The 18,187-nt window shown below is 39.6% G+C and overlaps 1 protein-coding gene across 7 annotated transcripts in view; it reads right to left on the reverse strand.

Annotated features, from left to right (window-relative positions):
- The window catches only part of PDE8B (phosphodiesterase 8B), a 70,216-nt gene that overhangs the window by 33,259 nt on the left and 18,770 nt on the right, over positions 1–18,187 (reverse strand). For 4 of the 7 annotated variants that reach the window (XM_085528757.1, XM_085528755.1, XM_015848637.3 and 1 more), the window contains exon 2: positions 4,146–4,205. In XM_085528757.1, the coding sequence (XP_085384883.1) occupies positions 4,146–4,205 (60 nt within the window). The remainder of the gene's footprint in view (positions 1–4,145; positions 4,206–18,187) is intronic. The other 3 variants (XM_085528756.1, XM_015848638.3, XM_085528758.1) reach the window with 1 other exon arrangement.

Raw genomic sequence — 18,187 nt, forward strand, 5'->3', positions numbered from 1 at the left:
TTGATTGTGGCCCAAGAGGGAAGATCATCACAATCAGAACAGGCCTGGAGCTCAGCATCAACACTGTGAAAGTGAAAATGACCAATGACTGGTGCAAGAGGGAATAAAATGAAGTATTTGAGCAGGGGGACAGGATTAGGCAGTAAAACAAAGTGAGTAAATTATGACAGGTGGCAGACAAACTCTACAGCAGTTCTCTGGAAGGAAGCAAGAGGTATTTGCTTAGACCAAACATGAAAGAAATTCCATTATTGGCACACAAGACATAGACTATGGGGGAAAAAAAGAATAAGCATTTCAGTTTGTGTATTAAAGCCATGAATGAAGAAAAGCACCACAGTAACTGCAGGAAACAAGCACATTCACTTCCAGTATACAAAATTCTGTGAGGAGATGACGGCAAACTTCAACTCAAATGCCAATAAAAGCTTTAGGATTGGTAATTACTACAATTTCTTTGCCTTCCTTGCCTTTCTCTCTTTCCCACTCCAAACTCTTAACTGATTGGTCATTAGGGAAACTACAGCTCATACATGATTTCACTCTAATACAACATAAAAATAACAGAACAAGAGTTTTTTCATTAGTTATTGCTTTAAAAGACATCCAGATTGTATGTTGAAACATAACACAGTCTGACCTTCTGTCTCTGGCCTTACTTTAATAATCATTAAGGTTGCAGATGGAAATTGGCTTCCTGTTTTGCAAAATTGTCCCCAGAAGTTGGTAACAGATTTTTACCTATGATCTGATCTCACAAACCAAGCTCTCATTAATCATCAGCTGAAAAGGTTCCCATTCAATCCATTTGACTTCATGTGAAGGCATTTGATACAAGCCAACTCTTTGGCCATTAAGGAATTATCTCCTCTGTCAAAAGCATTAAACCCAACAGAAGTTCTTGATCATATCCACCGATTTTTCCTGACAATCACTTAGCCTTTCTCCCAGTCTTTAAATCACGGAGGGCACAGACTTAAAAACCATATCGGAAAGTCCCATATACAAATCTCTGTCAACCTTAGTAAACAGTCTTGCAAATGAATACAGTATTTCTTTTACATATGCAGTAGATGTTAACACATCTTTCTCTCATGTCGCTGGGGGAAGCAGCACATTTGTAACAAGGGCTGCTCTGAAAGTAATGCCTCTATTTTGTGATGTTGGCCCATGACATCAGAAGCAGATGTTGGTGCTCTGGCAATAAAGGATGAACCATCCTGGCAGTATTCCTTTACATTTTGTTGCCATGTGGCAGATGGCAGCAGAAGGTAGCAATATGGGACTTCCCCACTGAATAAAAAAGTTCAAGACTCAGCCCTCAGAAAGTCAAGTGATGTGCACTATCTTTTGGGATAGAAAAGTGGTGATCTTTTTGGACTTCCTGGAACCCACACAAACCATCAAGTCTGACTGCTACATTATGATGCTGACTAAGCTGAAGATCTGAACTTCCAGAGTAGTGCCTGAGAAAAAGACAACCTTTCTCTTGCAACACAATAATGCCAGGCTCCATACAAGTCTCAACACCATGGAGCACACTGACAATTTGGCTGGACTGTCTAAATGCTTCTACTGTATGGTTCAGATTTCATGCTTTCCAACTCCTATTGGTAAAACTGATAAAGGATGAATTGCACAGTCAACATTTTCCTACCAACATCATCATCACAGCAACTGTGAAACAGTGGGTCACATCCACTGGTGCGTACTGTTACAAGTACAGTCTGCAGGCTCTTCTTCAACTAAAATGCACAGCTAATGGTGGTGAATGTGTTGAAAAATAGTGTTTTGAAGCTGGGGATTTGCACTATCAAATAGTGTTATTGTGTTCTTTGTATCTGTTGTGTTTTCCATGGAGATCAATAGGAGGCATTACTTTCAGAGTGATCTGTGTATGTACATTTTTCTTAGTCACTTCCAAGGTCTCACAACCCAACTAAGCCAATCTGTAAGCCTTGGTACAAAATCTGGGCTGACACATAAGCTGCATTCTGGGACGGCATTTGGAAGGTAGAAGCTGGTACAAACCAAAACATATTTGTCCTCTAAAACAGATGGTCATAAAATCTGAGGAGAAATCTATTAAATGGTTTATGGCAAGTCATAGTCACAACAAAGGTCACCTCCCAGACAAGAAAATACAATCCATTTGCCAGCTGGCATAGGTCTGGTGCCAAACAACAGTTTGAAACATGCACAAGCATACAATGAACACTGCTAAGAAAAGCCCTAGTGACAACTGTTTTAGCAAAGTGAATTATCTTATTAGACAATTAAGAACATGATTAAGAACCACATAAAGGTATTTAAAATGGGACAGTTGGTAGCTCTTTGCTCTTCACAGAGAAATACACACCTCTATCATCAAGATGGAATAAAAGATTAGCACACATTATTTAAATGAATAGGTATGTGTCATCCTTGCCAAATAAGCTGAGGTCATGTAACTTGTTCCATAGAGGAAATGAGTTTATATAAATTATTTTCCCTTAAGTACAAATAATTTAGCATATGGCAAAGTCTTTACAAAATATTCTTCATGTACAAATGTTACTTAAGGCCTGATTTCAGCCTTTTGGAACCTGAAGGGAGTCTATGAACGGGAGGGGAGTCAACTCTTTGAAAGAGCAGATAACAGCAGGACAAGGGGAAGTGGTTTTAAGTTGAATGAGGGAAGATTTAGGTTGGATGTCAGGGGGAAGTTCTTTAATATGAGAGTGGTGAGGTGCTGGCACAGGCTGCCCAGAGAGATTGTGGATGCCCCGTTCCTGGAGGTGCTCAAGGCCAGGTTGGATGGGGCCCTGAGCAGCCTGGTCTAGTATTAATTGAGGAGGTTGGCGGCCCTGACCGTGGCCGTTCTGTGGTTCTGTGATTTCTGTAGCACCACAATTTGTCTCTTCATTAATAAAGGGAGAAAATAACAACCACACCTAACTAAATATAAAGATGAATTTCAAGAAGGTTTCTAAACAAAATCCAGAACAATTTCCCTTCTTACATCAAAAACTATTACATGATTAAATTGTCTAATAACAGCAAATACATATAGCATATTTTTGCAAATCCAATTTCTACAAATAAAATAAATTGTGCCATAGCCAGTTAAGTATTCTTATTTAAGTATTACCTTGAGCATCTTGCTGCAGATTATCACAGTCAACTGAGCATTTTCCATAAGAAGTTACGCATATTTACATTGAAATCACTCGCTAAAATTAAGATTGGTCTACTTCTGACCCACAATTATGCAGTCTTTTTATGACATACACTATGACATCTGTTTCAACAGATAAAGCAACTGTCAAGACTTAATTATAATTATTATTATCATACTTAATACAGAAAGAAACATTCAAGGCTTCATGATAGAGGTATGCAGGATTTTTTGACCTCAGGATCAGCACATCATGTCTTCCATGTGTAGGTTTTTCTACTTGTAGGCAGACATGGCAAGAATAAAAATAAGCAAACACAGAAAGAGTGACTGCTAAATATCTCTGAAATTTGCAGTTGACTGACCAAGAGAAAAAGTAAATTTTAACAGACACTGGTTCACAGAAGCAGTATTAAAGATTACACTATATGTTAAAAGTAATGCTCTTGGCATCCCTCTGTTTACAGACAGAGGTAAAAACTGTACAGAAACAGTGCTGAATATGGGTAGAGCTGCTGCTTCTGAAGACAAAATTCAGTGTTCTTGTAGGAACAGATGCCACTTCTTGCAACTGTGACCTGCAAAAGCACAGTTCTCTGTCCTGCTGTACAAAACCCAGCAAAACTTGCCTGGTACCTAAACTATATATTACTGCTTTCTGCCGTGGCATATCAGAACTCAGCAGTTTTTAACATCCAGAAGCAGCTGTTTTCCTTGCTAAAGCACACACAAAGGGACACACTCCTGCTGACAGGACATAAAATAAATGTTTTGATGTTGATAGAAATTTGAGCACCTTTTTTACCAATTTAATTTACCCACAGGTCTCTTCTCAAGCACTCAGATAAACTGAAACACCAATTGTCCAACTCACAGTGCTTGCAGAAGTAAAATGAAAACATTATGCATAACCATGAGGGTTATGCCTTAATTTCTTCACCCGTTAACACTGAATTGACTGTATCAATAAACTGAGAGAACAGCTTACCTGAACTGGATCTTGTGTCAGTCTCATGGGCCCAATTTGTACCTCTGTAGCTGAAGCCTGCTAAGTAAGAGTAATAGAGATTTTTTTCCACTCTACTTCTCAGCAAGATAGCATTTTGCAAGCAAGAATGAAAGATCAAACATAGGCAGTAAGACTCTCAAAGGAAAGCCACACAACCTGAAGCCTTTATTCAGCTGCTTTAAGCGTAGCTTTGATAACATATAACCACGCTCACAATTTTGTTTCATTTCCTTCTAAGTTAAACATTGTAGGGTTTAACACAGGAAAAATCTAACCACCATCTTCCTCCTTCCCCAGAGCACTTCAATTACAAAGGACTCTTATTTTGTTTAAGACTATGGAAAACTATTATTTTTCTGGCCAAATATTGCCTTATTCGTTTGAATGCAATACACACCTTCAAGATCTTTTGATCTTGTATACTGAGAGTAATGTTTTAATATGTTTGGTTAGAAAAAGAGTTTTCAGACAAGTCAATTTGTTTGGGTTATAGATTTTAAAATATTTTCCAGAGCCGTAGCCTTTAATTTACAGGAAACAAACAAACAAAAAAGCAGGCAAACAACAACAACAATACCGATATCCCTAATACGGCTGTTTTCAGAAGACCTGAGAGCACATCACAGTTTAAAACTACAGCAACAAAATCAGCAAACATTGGCTTTGGCTGCTTTGTTGACTTATTTCCTAATAGCTGGACTACCTTCACACTTGTGTTCTGATACATTTCAATATACTCCTCATGTAATGCTGATTTACTTCACTTTAGATTAGTTACAGAGTGTTCACAAGCAACTGAACGTGTCTGTGTCCTCCCACACATGTATGTACTTAAGAAAATTCTTTGAACCCTTTGAATATTGCTCTCCTCACACTTCAGAGGATTACTGACAAGTTAGCAGTATCCAAGAGAGCAAGTTCCCGGCTTTCCTGATATTGATTACTCCATGTGCTTGGGGTAGATAGTTCAAGCACCTGTCCAGTAGGTCAGGTGTTTCAACAAAGCCAAAACTGCAGGCATATTTCCAGAACTTTCCTTGACTCCCAGGAATCCTGGATTCTTATTTCTGCTTCATTTTGCTGTGTACTGCTTGTTAGATCAAGCCTTTTACTCGGCTATTACCCTAACCTTAAATATACTAATTTTTCAAAGGACTCTGTCTAAATATTCAATATGGATGAAGTTACTAGGACTTGGTTTTCTTCCTTGGAGAACACGCCAGTTTTGCAAGAATTAGAAGCCCTGCCTCGCTCTTGAGACAGTGGAATTACGCTTAGTTACAAATGACATGTTGGACTTTCATGCATCCCTGAGCATTGATCCTTCTGAGTCCCATGTATGCCAGAAGGTAGTAGCAGGTAGTTCTCCAGAATATTAAATCACAAAGCCTTGCCACTGCTTTCCAAAGCAAAAATTGCCTCCAGTATCAGAGCAGTTAACCTTTCCACACACGAGAGCTTCACTTCCCACTTGGTCTCCTGCCATGTTGGAAGGGAACATAACACAAGGAAAGATATTAGAACAGAAATGGAAGTTAGCACTGGTCATAAGCCATGAAGTAATTAGTAAACCTGGGGAAACAGAGTTCTCTCAAAGCTCCCATCTCCTCTCCCCTCACAAACAGACCCAAATCAGAAAAAGTATGTTCAAATTAAATTGCATTATTTAAGAAACTTTAGAATATTTTTTCAAATCATGAATCACTTTGATTTAAATAAATGTTCTTAAGTAGTCTCATTTGTAGAATCCATATTAAGGGGAACACCCAATGGATACACAACAGGCTATATCAGTCCAAAATCTTCTTTCTAACATGCACATTAAAATAAACATACACAAAAACAAAACATTGATAAGAGCCTAGCATTCTTTGTGAGGTACGCTTAGGACACCAATAACCATTTTATGACTCATTTGTCAGTGCCACTATAGAACTGACATTCTAAACGAGTAATTTCTTCTTTGCTACCACATCAGAGTGCATTCAGCTTTTATTTCTCAGTTTTGTCCAAGATGTAATAACTTATTATTGCTTAAGAGACAGATCTATGACGTCAAGTCTAACAGATTCTTCTCAGAGATTTCTCCACTTATCTTAGCCCAGGTACTCAAAAAAAAAAAAAAAAAAAAGCACATAACTGTGTCTAGGAGCTTCTCTTTGTGCTCCTTTCATATCAGACTCGTAAACAGGAAATACTCAAATGGAAGAACCTGAAAATCAGATCCTGTCTTTTTTTTTCTTCCCACTAGTATTTCAGAGTGTTCCCATACTTGCTGGCAATAGGAAAGCAGCTTCGTGAGGATTAGAAAAATCTCAGCTGCAACATAGGTAAGCTTGTCACAGCCCTGCTCTGCAGAGTTGATTTACTTACAGTCACAGCCATACAGGTGTGTAGAAATGGTGCTGCTCTACCTGAAAGACTGACATTCTTAAGCCATTCCTTATACAGCACGTGGAAATAAAAGGGGACACCCTCAAATTAAGGCTGATAATAGGACTAAACATGGGAAGACTAATAAACCATCTCATTGGAAAGAACAAGTATGCTCAAAGCCTTCCTTCCTGGACTTGGACTTCTGAGTTTCGTTTTCCTAACTGAATCAATGCTCTAGATATGTACACCTAAATTGCATTTGGTACAAACAACAGCCTCATTTTTCTTTCAAAACATCGCTAGAAGAGGCAGAAGTGCCTCGTTTTCAAAGATGTGGCATGGGTTTTTCCTTGGCCTGAAAGAACTAACTTCAAATCTTCCTAACTCCCAGAAATGTGTGATGATGTGGATGCTGCATACTAATGATACCATGACCATACCTCTGCTCATTTCCTGGCTTAAGTGAACATCTCATTGCTGATGATTTCCAATTAAAATAAATCTCCCATTATTTTACTGACTGGCAGGAAGGACTGCTAATAGACTTGCATCCTAAATCAATTAGTACAGTATTTCATGACAAACTTTTCTGGTAAAACATGCAGAGCTTGTTTCCAAAGAGGTCTGTGAAAAAATTCCTGTTTTCATTGTGCAGAAGAACAGACACTGTAAATAAACTAAACATCTGGGGATAACAGAGAGCTTAAAAACTGTGAAGAAATTTTTGTTTTAACATTTTAAACTGTCTAACATTATTTCCAGTATCATTGTGACCTCCAGAGGAATCAGCTATTAATCAATGAATTAAAGACAAAGTAAATGGTATTTTCTTAAATTGTTTTTATATAAATCTGTGATTATCAATTACCTTCCTTTCAAAGCAGTACATTGAGCAAAATGGAATCACCACTCAATTATTAATTTCTGCTCTTTTAAATCACTAATACAAAAAGCTTCGCTCTTCATATGACATAAGGCCCCTGCAGTTTATGAATCATCAATAATTAATAACACAACTATTGTAAACATGATGACTAATTAGCACAGCAAAATCTTCTTGAATAACTCTTCATTGTTCCAGAGAAACAACAGCAGCTGGAGCCAGCAAAATAGTGTAGCACAGTCTTCTGAATGGTTAGATTTACTAACCAAGCTATTGTGAATCACAGGGAAAAAAAAAAAAAAAAGCCCAGTAGAGATCTCCCTTTTTCCCTGACCAAGAACTGGCCCTGAAAAAGATTATAATCACATGTGACCTCCACACTGGACCTCTGTCCTTCCATTCTCTTGGAGGCTTGAATTCCCTTCTGAGACACAGGGCTCATGGCTTTTCTAGAACATCCCCAGCTTGCAGCTGTCAACCAGCAGAGTGAACACATCCTCTTCCATTGTTGAGCAGTCTCTCTTCTTTACTCTGCCTCATGTTGTTCAGCAGAACTATACCCCAAAATTTCTTCCTTTCTCTCTCAAATAATTTATTGTTCATTCGCTGATGTTGTTGTGTAGTCACTTGAGCTCAGTCTTTCTGACTGCTTAAGGCCTCTCACATGCTTCTTTTGTGAACATCAGCTGTTACATATTCCTTGTCCTGTTTGGCAGTTTACGTGTGTTGAAATAAAGGCACATTTACAAAAGAGAAATGAAATGTTTTCACAAAGATGCCACCTCAGACTCAGTAAGACCCTTGATCATAATCTGTCAGTAGCTGAGAGAATAAACAAAACAGATCACTATCTGCTCCTCCCAGGGTTCCTGCTGCTGGAGATCTGGTCCTGAGCTAGATGGTTTTTGGGTGGCCTCCATGGCTTTCCCAGACACCATTCCTCCCTGATTCATTCATTTAATCAGTTGTCTCAGATGAGTTTCTCCTCTCACCAGTACAGCTACTCATCCAGCAGAGATCTATCTTTGTTGTAATGTACTCCCCAATAATTCAGAATGCTCCCATCTGATTTTTTACTCTTCCTTTTCTGCGGCTTCCAGTTGATCCGTGGTTTTGCTTTCCCAGCTGGTCATGCCCTGCATTTCGTTGGTTCTCACTAGAGGGCTGTAAAGCCACTGCTCTTCTCAATGCCAGCCAGCTGCCATCTTCCCAGAGTCCAGAAGAACATCGAACATTTGGATAGCTCGACTTGAAGGTTAATGTAATATCATGTTTATTAATTGAAAATAGTGATCAAACACAGATACTGCCTAGAAAAAATAAGGCCTTGTTGTTGACTTAGCTGATTAGCCACTGCAAACTGCAGTCAGGAGGTGATTGTCCCCCTCTACTCCTGTGAGGCCCCATCTGCAGTACTGCATCCAGTCCTGGGGCCCCCCAGTATAGGAAGGATGTGGAGAGGGTCCAGAGGAGGGCCACTAAGATGATCAGAGGGCTGGAGCACCTCTCCTATGAGGAAACGCTAAGGGAACTGGGCTTGTTTAGCTTGGAGAAGGCTCCATGGAGACCTTATTGTGGCCTTCCAATACCTGAAGGGAACATATAAGCAGGAGGGGGAATGGCTGTTTACGAGGGTGGATAGTGATAGGACAAGGGGGAATAGTTTTAAACTGAGACAGGGGAGGTTTAGTTCAGATATTAGGAGGAAGTTTTTCACACAGGGGTTGGCGGCACACTGGAACAGGTTGCCCAAGGAGGTTGTAGATGCCCCATCCCTGGAGGCATTCAAGGCCAGGCTAGACCATGCTCCAAGCAACCTATCTATCTGTGGATGTCCCTGTTCATTGCAGGGGAATAGGACTAGGTGATCTTTAAAGGTCCCTTTAAATGTTAAAGGAAACAAAGCATAGTTCCTAGATGACATTTTGAACTCCCCAAGGAAAGCTGATGTATGTTTAGATGTGGTACTGAGGGACATGGTTTAGTGGGGAGATACTGATGGTAGGTGGACTAAATGATCTTGGAGGTCTTTTCCAACCTTGGTGATTCTTTGATTCTGTGACTGATTCTGTGATCCAGTTTTCACAATGCTGGCTGCCACTCAGATCAGTTTAAAGAACAGGTAACACACCATCGTTATTATTAAAGTTATTCAGCAGTTTCAGGTTTATGTGAATTCCTAGGTGAATATGCCAACTAAGTCCTAGTAATCTCTTCTTCTCATCCCCACACAAACTGATTTTAATCCCCAGATCTGCTTCTGTCTCCCAAGAGCAGAGTGCTAAGAGGACAGCTTGCTCGGTTGCCTTGCCAGCCACTTGCATAGCTTGAGAAGGACATAGTCTCATAACACGTAGTTATCATTATCAGAGTACTGTCAAGGATGCTTTTATAGCAATGACATAGAATTCATAAAAATGCCACAAATGAAAAATATGCACCCAGGAAGACACTGAAATATAAAATGTTGCATCACACTCTGATACTTTTCTTTCAAGAAATCCTACCTTCAATGGATCCTACCTTTTTTTTTTTTTTTTGCTCTAAATTCAGTACTGCTCTTAAGAAAAAAAAAAAAAAAAAAGAATCACATTTCTTTTTTGATTTCCTGCTTAACATTTTACTTCCTGTCTTTTGATGAGAAAGCCAGGAGTTTCTTCCTTTGGACATCAAACTATTTTAATGTATTGAGAGTCTTTCAGTCTTTTAATTAAGTAGAATTTTAAAGGTATATTTAATTAGAATGGGCTTGATTCCTACACTGTTGTAATACAATATTTGTGAAACCAAGCTAGCTGTGACAAGCTGACATTGCGAGACATATCACAGACGCTGTTTATGTCTTACAGAAAAAAACAAAACAAAACAAAACAAACCTTATCCTGCAACATTTTTTTTTTTCTAATCAGGGAACAAGTCATGGCAAAAATCTAATATATCAATTTTCAACAGTATTTTGTCTAAATTTTTACTACATTTTCCTGCTCACAGAGCAAGCAAAACACAGGCATTAAAGGTCTGGAACAGTAGGAAACTCCCTCTGTTACAACTACGTATTTAGAACCCAAATGAGAAGAGGGGCCTTGAGTAATGCTTAGAGATACTCACTGTAGTCCCAATGAGTAAAGAATCAAAAGAACATTTTTTTTAAGAGACCCCTGAAGGTCATTTAATCTCTCCAGCTGGTTCCATTATAACACCACGTCAGGCCAACCATGCTTTTGTCTATGCCCCTCTAATACGACTGCTGCTATGACAACCATCACCCAGCCTGTACTGATGAAAAAGGAATAAAAATCTAAAGAATGGCCAGAAGTATTGACTTGTAAATCACAATGTGAGAGAGAAATATCTACTATCAAAACACAGTTACATTTTACCTCACTTCTTCTACCTACCTGTAACACTGAGCCATTTCAGCTCATGCTTTGGTAAGCCACTAGCATATTTCATTTTAAACTGAAATGACCTACTGTAGGCAACCTGCTGTAGCAGGGTGGTTGGACTCGATAGTCTCTTCAGGTCTCTTCTAACCCCTGCAATTCTGTGAATCTCTGAAAACAGTTTTAGAAGTAAACAATGAACTCCTATGGACTCCTTCAGAGAAATAAAACTTTAGCAGCTCTTAGTATATTTACTGGAACAAGGTCATTAGTAATATTCTTTAAGAAAAATAGGCTTCCATGTTTCAATCCAGCAGCACAAAGGTAATGAAGGGGTAGACTTATTTCACAAACAGTGAAGTTTTTAGACTTGTGGAAAGAAAACTATTTACAGAGTATTGTCTCCAGGGATATTTATTTTGAATATTGACTTTGTCAGCAGAGGTTTCTCAGAAAGTGTGTTTATTCTGTTAGCATGAACATTTCAGGTTATGTTAATGTCCTGGAAGGGGGACACTGGGCATAGGGAAAATAAACATCCGACAGTGCACCAAATACGCCCAACATTTGTAGATTTCAGGCTGAAGAGAATTCTTTCTGTAAATCCATTTGTCATTATTGTCCAGTCAAACTTAGTAAGAAAATGAGTCATACACTTCACTGATGAATCCAGTCAAACCTTGTTACATCAATCCTAGGGAAAAATACAGCAACTAAGTCTAAACTATTCCAGAAATCCCAGGTATTTATATAAACTGGGGGGAGATCTTGAGAGCAGCCCTGTGGAGAAGGACTTGGGGGTCCTGGTGGATGAGAAGCTGGACATGAGCCAGCAGTGTGCACTTGCAGCCCAGAAGACCAACTGTGTTCTGGGCTGCATTGAAAGAGGGGTGGCCAGCAGGGAGAGGGAGGTGATTGTCCCCCTTTACTTGGCTCTTGTGAGGCCCCATGTGGAGTACTGCATCCAGGCCTCAGGCACCCAGAACAGAAAAGACACAGAGCAAGTGCTGGAATGGGTCCAGAGGAGGGCCACTAAGATGATCAGAGGACTGGAGCACCTCTCATATGAAGAAAGGTTGAGGGAATTGGGATTGTTTAGCTTGGAGAAGGCTGTGGGGAAACCTCACTGTGGCCTTCCAATATTTGAATGGAGCATATAAACAGGAGGGGGAATGACTGTTTACATGGGTGGATTGTTTGAATAGTCTTCAATGTTTTAATGCAGATTTCAGCATCTAGAGCATATGCCCTGAAATTATACATAGAAACTCCATTAAAACAAAAAGCAAACAAACACTTCCCCCCAAACCAGAAACAATTGATCAAAGGAACAAAATAAACCCCAAAGCTTCCTGACTGCACAGAGCATCGCCACCATATAAAGCAAATGACATTCATATATCACATCCTGGGAAGTGCACAATGCTTTGCTCCCTGGTGAATCATCTAACAGCATGGATGGTTCACTGCATGGATGTTACTCAAGACCAGCATTATTAACCTCTGTATTTTGTCATTCAAGACTAAAGTGTTCATGAAACTTGTCTCATCTGTTTAGGTTATAAATCGCAGAGGGAAAGCTCACCTCTTATTTTTATAATATCTCAAACAATAGAGAACAGTAGGGAACCCGGATTGACTGATCCTATAAACCTACCCAAACAAAGATGAAAAGTGAGTAAGAGTGGAAATAACATCTGTATAAGCTGGGTTTAGTGGTGCAAATTAAGTGGTCAGAAGAAGGGGAAAATCTGACTCAAAAGAACAGGGAGCAGCAGATGCAAAAAGTAAGAAGTGCCCTGATAAGCTTGTTAAGTTAATAACCCAGTCTTACAAATCTGGAAACTTTACTACCCAGTCATAAACACCAGAATTTAGTCATACTTATTTCACCGTCCCTACTCTACTCATGCAAATACTGGTAGGAGTAGCATCGAATGTTAACATTTAACTTCTGCACGCAGCTACAATCCAAATGAGCTCTGCAACAATACAGAAGGAAAGCATTACATAGCCCTGAGCTAGCCTGCTGCACTGGAGCAAATTATTACTGAAGCAATAAGGGTTTCTGTATTAGTCAGTGCTATTTTCACAAACTGGGAGGAAATCATTGAAAGCTTTCTGAAAAAGACTTCTTTGACATTTTATTCTATTCTCAACAAGGAGAAACAGAACCATATTCAAGTGTCACTTTCGGAACAATGTTCTAGAGTGCTTACTATTCCAGTTTTCATGTCCTGATGCCTACTCGAGCAGAGTACAATCAGTCCATCACTAGAACAGTCCATCATTAGGACATAAGATGCAACTCACCCAACACAATACTGAGAAAAAAAAAACCAAACACACCATGTTATACTGTTATATTGTTTACAGATAGCATAAGGCTGTTCTCCAACAAATGTCTCCAGCATATGTACAGCATCTGAACTTCCATGCCTAAGAGTTAAAAGCAGAAGTTCTGGCTGTTGAATACAGTGTTAACCACCACATGTTCTCTCTTTAAAGAATATTTGCAGCTGGTTATTTTCAATGTACCTTGTACTGCACTGAGATTCTATACACCACAGCCTCAGTGCAGCAACATGTTTGATTTTACTTTATCATGTAGACAAAAAGGATTTATTATATGATTGAAGTGGTAGCATAATCCAAACGCTTAGCTTTTTTTTCCCTCTCTCTCTCTCTTTAGAATTAAGTAACTACTAACAACAGGAACTACGTACATTTAGTGAACTCTAAGAAAATATTAATTTCCTCTCCAATGTTTCAGTTCAAGTTCTGAAAATTTCCAACCAGCACCATCTAGAAATCACAACCCTGAAAGCCGTGGAAGATTTCAGCCCCAATTTACTGACAAACTGTTTGGCCACAGAGATTTTATTCAAGTATCATTTTCCCATTTTAGTGGCTTAGAGTCAGTATTACACATAGCTCCACTGAAGAGCTACTTGTGCACAAATTCTGAATTCTCAAGAACAAGAATGAATGTGCTTAAGTCCCTGAGGCCTAAAGACATGTATCTCATGGCCCTGAAGGAGTTGGCTGATGTGGCTGCCAGGCTGTTCTCCATGATTTGGAAAATCACGGCTATCAGGCAAAGTCCTCAGTGACTGGAAGAAGGGATACATCGGTTCAATTTTCAAGAAAGGAAGAAAGGAAAATCCAGGCAAATACATGTCAGTAAGCCCCACCTCTCTGCCTGGGAAGATAATGGAACAAATCCTCCTGGAAGCTGTGTTAAGGCGCATGAGGGGTGAGGTGGTGATCCACAAGAGCCAGCAAGGCTTCACCAACGGCAAACTGTGCCTTATCAATCTGGAGGCATTCTGTGATGGAGTGACAGTGTCAGTGGACAGTGGAAGGATAACTGATGTTGCCTACCTTGAAGTATGCAAGGCTTTTGACATGCTCCTACACTACATCCTTACCTAAGAATTGGAGAGATTTGGGTTTGAAGGCTGGACTGTTTGATGGATAAAGAATTATTTGGATGGTCATAGCCAGAGGGTTGTTCTCAATGACTATGTGCAGGACTAGATGAGTGATGGATGAGTGGTGCTCCCCAGAGGTCTGTCTTGGGACAGTACTCTTTTACATCTTTGTTGAGGACATAGATTATGTGATTGAGTGTGTCCAGGCTGGGGTTCCCAGCACAAGAAGGACACAATGCTGTTGGAATGGATTTAGAAGAAGGCCAGAAAGATCGTCGGAGGGCTGGAGCACCTTTCCTATGAAGAAAGGCTGAGGGAACTGGGCTGGTTCAGTCTGGAGAACAGAAGGCTCCAGGGAAACCTGATAGCAGCCTTCCAATGTTTGGAGTTTATAAACAAGTGGGAGACCAACTTTTTACACAGGTAGATAGCAATAAGACAAGGGGGAATGATTCTAAACTGAAAGATATATTTAGATTATATGTCAGGGAATTTGTTTTACTGAGAGGGTGGCAAGGTGCTGGCACCAGCTGCCCAGAGAAGCTGCGGATACCCCATCCTTAAGAGAGGTTCAACGCTAGGCTGGATGGGGCCCTGGGCAGCCTGAGCTGGTGATAGATGTAGTGCTTGGCAACCCTGCCCATGGCAGAGGGTATAGAACAGAGTGATCTTTGATGTCCCTTCCAACCATATGATTCCACGACTACAAATTACAAAGGGGTTAGCGTTCCACAAAACACAAAACTTGCGTTCATGAGGACACGGAAAATATATGTTGTACCTTTTGAGGACAAATAAATAAAAAACGACTTCTATATATTTAATAGATCATTGTGGCTACAGGAGGTATCATGAGCTTGCCCTCACCTTATGCTATTATCCAGTGTAGACCACTCTGAGAGATAAGATACTAGCTTGGCAGTTTGATCTGATCCATTACACCTGCGATTATGTATTTGCAATCCTGCTTTTCACTGAAGCCTAACTTAGCAAGATATTTAAGCACACCAGTAGAACCAGCCAGCTTGACTGGAAAAACCAGAGCAGTGGCTGGACTTATATTTCTACAGGGTCATTGCACTTGAAAGAATCCTTAAAAAACCCTGAGGTGGTTACAACCTGTGTCTGGCAGCTAAATATAGAACAGCTGGTTAGCTCTGTGTCACTATCGAGGTCTAAAAAGGAACACAGAAGAAAAGTGCTGCTTCACTGGGAGGAGCTGTGGATGTGGAAATTTCTTGTTCCGATTGTGTTATGTGACTCTGAAGACTTCAGGCCTAGATTCTGTCATGAGCAGTATTAATATACCACAACTGAAATAACCAGTGATATTCCTGTGTTACTCAGTATGGAGAAAACAGCTTTCCTACTGCATTTCATCATAGGGATTCCACAGCTGAGATCAATAAGCCAGTGTGCCTCTCATGTATGACCGCAAAGGAGCTTTTTATGTTCAATGACCGTAACAATTATCGATATTTCATCACACATTTTGTTAGGAGGCCCCCAGCTCAATGTCTTTTTTATTTCACAAGAAGCATTTGAGCTTTAACAGAAACCTTGCTATGTGAAGTCAAATGTGTTTTCAAGAAAAGATTATCCTGTCAGAGAGCGGGTCCCTGCAACTGTGGGAAGTCATCTTCTATAATCCCTTTAATCTCATCAGTTTTGGAAAGGTTTGCTTCTATTCATCTTTGACATTACTCGACTGAAGTCCTAGAACACTAACCTGAAGAGAAACTTCCTTTCACTTATAAAACATGCTAATCTCTCCTCAGTTCACCTCTGTTTATCCTGTTATATTCAGCCAAAAGTCTTCCAACATACAGCAGCAAACCTAAGTGCACAGTGCAGCGCTATGTACTGTTTGAATTTCAGTCCATTTCTACTACTTCTGCCATCCAGGTTCTCTGCCACCGTACCTAAATTACTTTTATCCCATTTGCTGTATTTTTTTAAATACTTTTCCCTTGGATAACACAAATTCTTTCCTAAAAGTTTAAGATTATTAACTTTCCTTTCTTTAGAAAAATCTCTTTGTTTTTATCAGCTCTCACATTAGGCTGACCCAGTAAGCTTAATAACATTAAAACAGCCATTTCAGCCAATAAAGCAAAGCCATTTGTTCTCAAGTTAGACAAAAGATCTTATTTTCAACGTTTCTGTGGATCAGTGTATTTCTAGATATGCAACAAGACAATAGCTTTAACAGCCCTTAAGGCAATTTAACAGCCAGCATGGTTACTTCATCCTGCAGATGATTTTTGTTTCCCTACAGAAAGGCGAATGCTACTGGACAGTTCCAGATTATGAGCATCACTTGATTTTAGGAGGCCTTGGGATAGGAATCAAAAATAAGTCAGCATTAAGTGTGAGGAAGGTGAGAAGTCATTTTCCTGGTGATGAGAACCTTGGAGACTTTACAAAAGGGTGCAGTGTTGACCCATTTCAGAGTCTCTTTAAAAAACAAACAGAAAGGAAACACAAATTGCTGAAAAAGAGACATTTCCATATAAATGTCTAGGTACTGGTTTATGGTTAATATTTCCTGTTTTAGAAGTTTCTTCTGTTCCATTTCCTCCCACAGCTTCCAGTAAAGTGGCATATATATTTGCAGATACAGTTCTTCCTGCAAAAGTTCTACTGAAACACATTCATAATAACCAACACTTTCGTGTTTGACTTTATGGCAAGAGCCCAAGAAATATCCTTATATGCTTTGCCCCTAAAAATAATAATAAAAAAAGTTCTGATATTTTAATTTCCTAATATCCTGATATTTTAATTCCACTCATAATACATACACGATTGCAAATCTCTGCAGCCAGACATTCAGAGGAGCCAAAAGCCACAGCATTAAAGACATGAGGCCGTCTTGGAATTTTGAGTCCTTTACTCCTGAACTTACTTTGCATAAAGGGTTTCCTTACATCAACAGTTAATAAAACTTATGGCTTTGTAGCTATCTTTAACAAATTCAGAAAGTGAAAATATGATGTCAGAATGGAAACGTCACTTATGCGCTCATAAGTGCAGATAAGAATCGTTCCTCCATTTCTCATGCATGTCAGACTTAAATGAATTTCTCCTTTGGTGCATAAGATACTTGCTGTAACTGCCATGAAAATGCATGCAGGTCCAAGTAACCAGATTGTAGCATGAACAAACTAATTTCACTGGTAGCCACCACAAATTATTTTATTATCCTTGGAAGACTAGTGGAGATGCTGCAACTGAGTACATAAGTAGGATAAGTATACTTTATTAGGCAAGGACTTATAAATGAGCTCTAGTGAAAATACTGATTCTGAGAAACAGCTGCAAGAACATCTATCTTATTTAAGATGGCTTGGTTTAATGACTGCCTGTGCCAGTCTTGAAAGGTAGGCTGCAGACATTTCCTTCTGAGATTACTTATCATTGAAAGGTGTACAGCATGAAGCAGTACAGAGCCTTCAAGAATTTTTAAGTACAGAACACACACTACCGTCAGTCACTTTCCATTTCTGCTGCTGACAGTAACGTCAGATAACCATTCATATGCTTCCGTCATACCACTAGGCTCTCCATGGAAAGAAGCATAACACCAATGGATTGAGCAGCAGCCTGGTCCAGCTTTTTAAGTCACCAAATGAAGAGGAGCAGCAGCAACAAGCAGAACAAACCCTTCTAGCTAAATCTAATCCATCTGTCAAATGCCACTTGGTTTTCTCTACAGTGGTGACACAATGGAGAAATTGAGGTACCTGGTCAGGCCCCTTAGCACAAGGCTGACTGTCTCAGATAGAACTGAGCTCTGTCCTCTGCTTCAAAGCTCAAGATCACTCACCAAAGGGCAATAATTAGGTGTACTCACTGCAGCCAGCTGCTGAAGTGTATCAGTTTCCATGCCGGATATATCAGCCTCCTGGTGTCTGTTTCACACTTGATGTTGCTGTAATCATC

The sequence above is a fragment of the Coturnix japonica genome, chromosome Z (assembly GCF_054131305.1).
Source record: "Coturnix japonica strain WE chromosome Z, WE-NBRP24, whole genome shotgun sequence".
Lineage (NCBI taxonomy): Eukaryota > Metazoa > Chordata > Aves > Galliformes > Phasianidae > Coturnix > Coturnix japonica.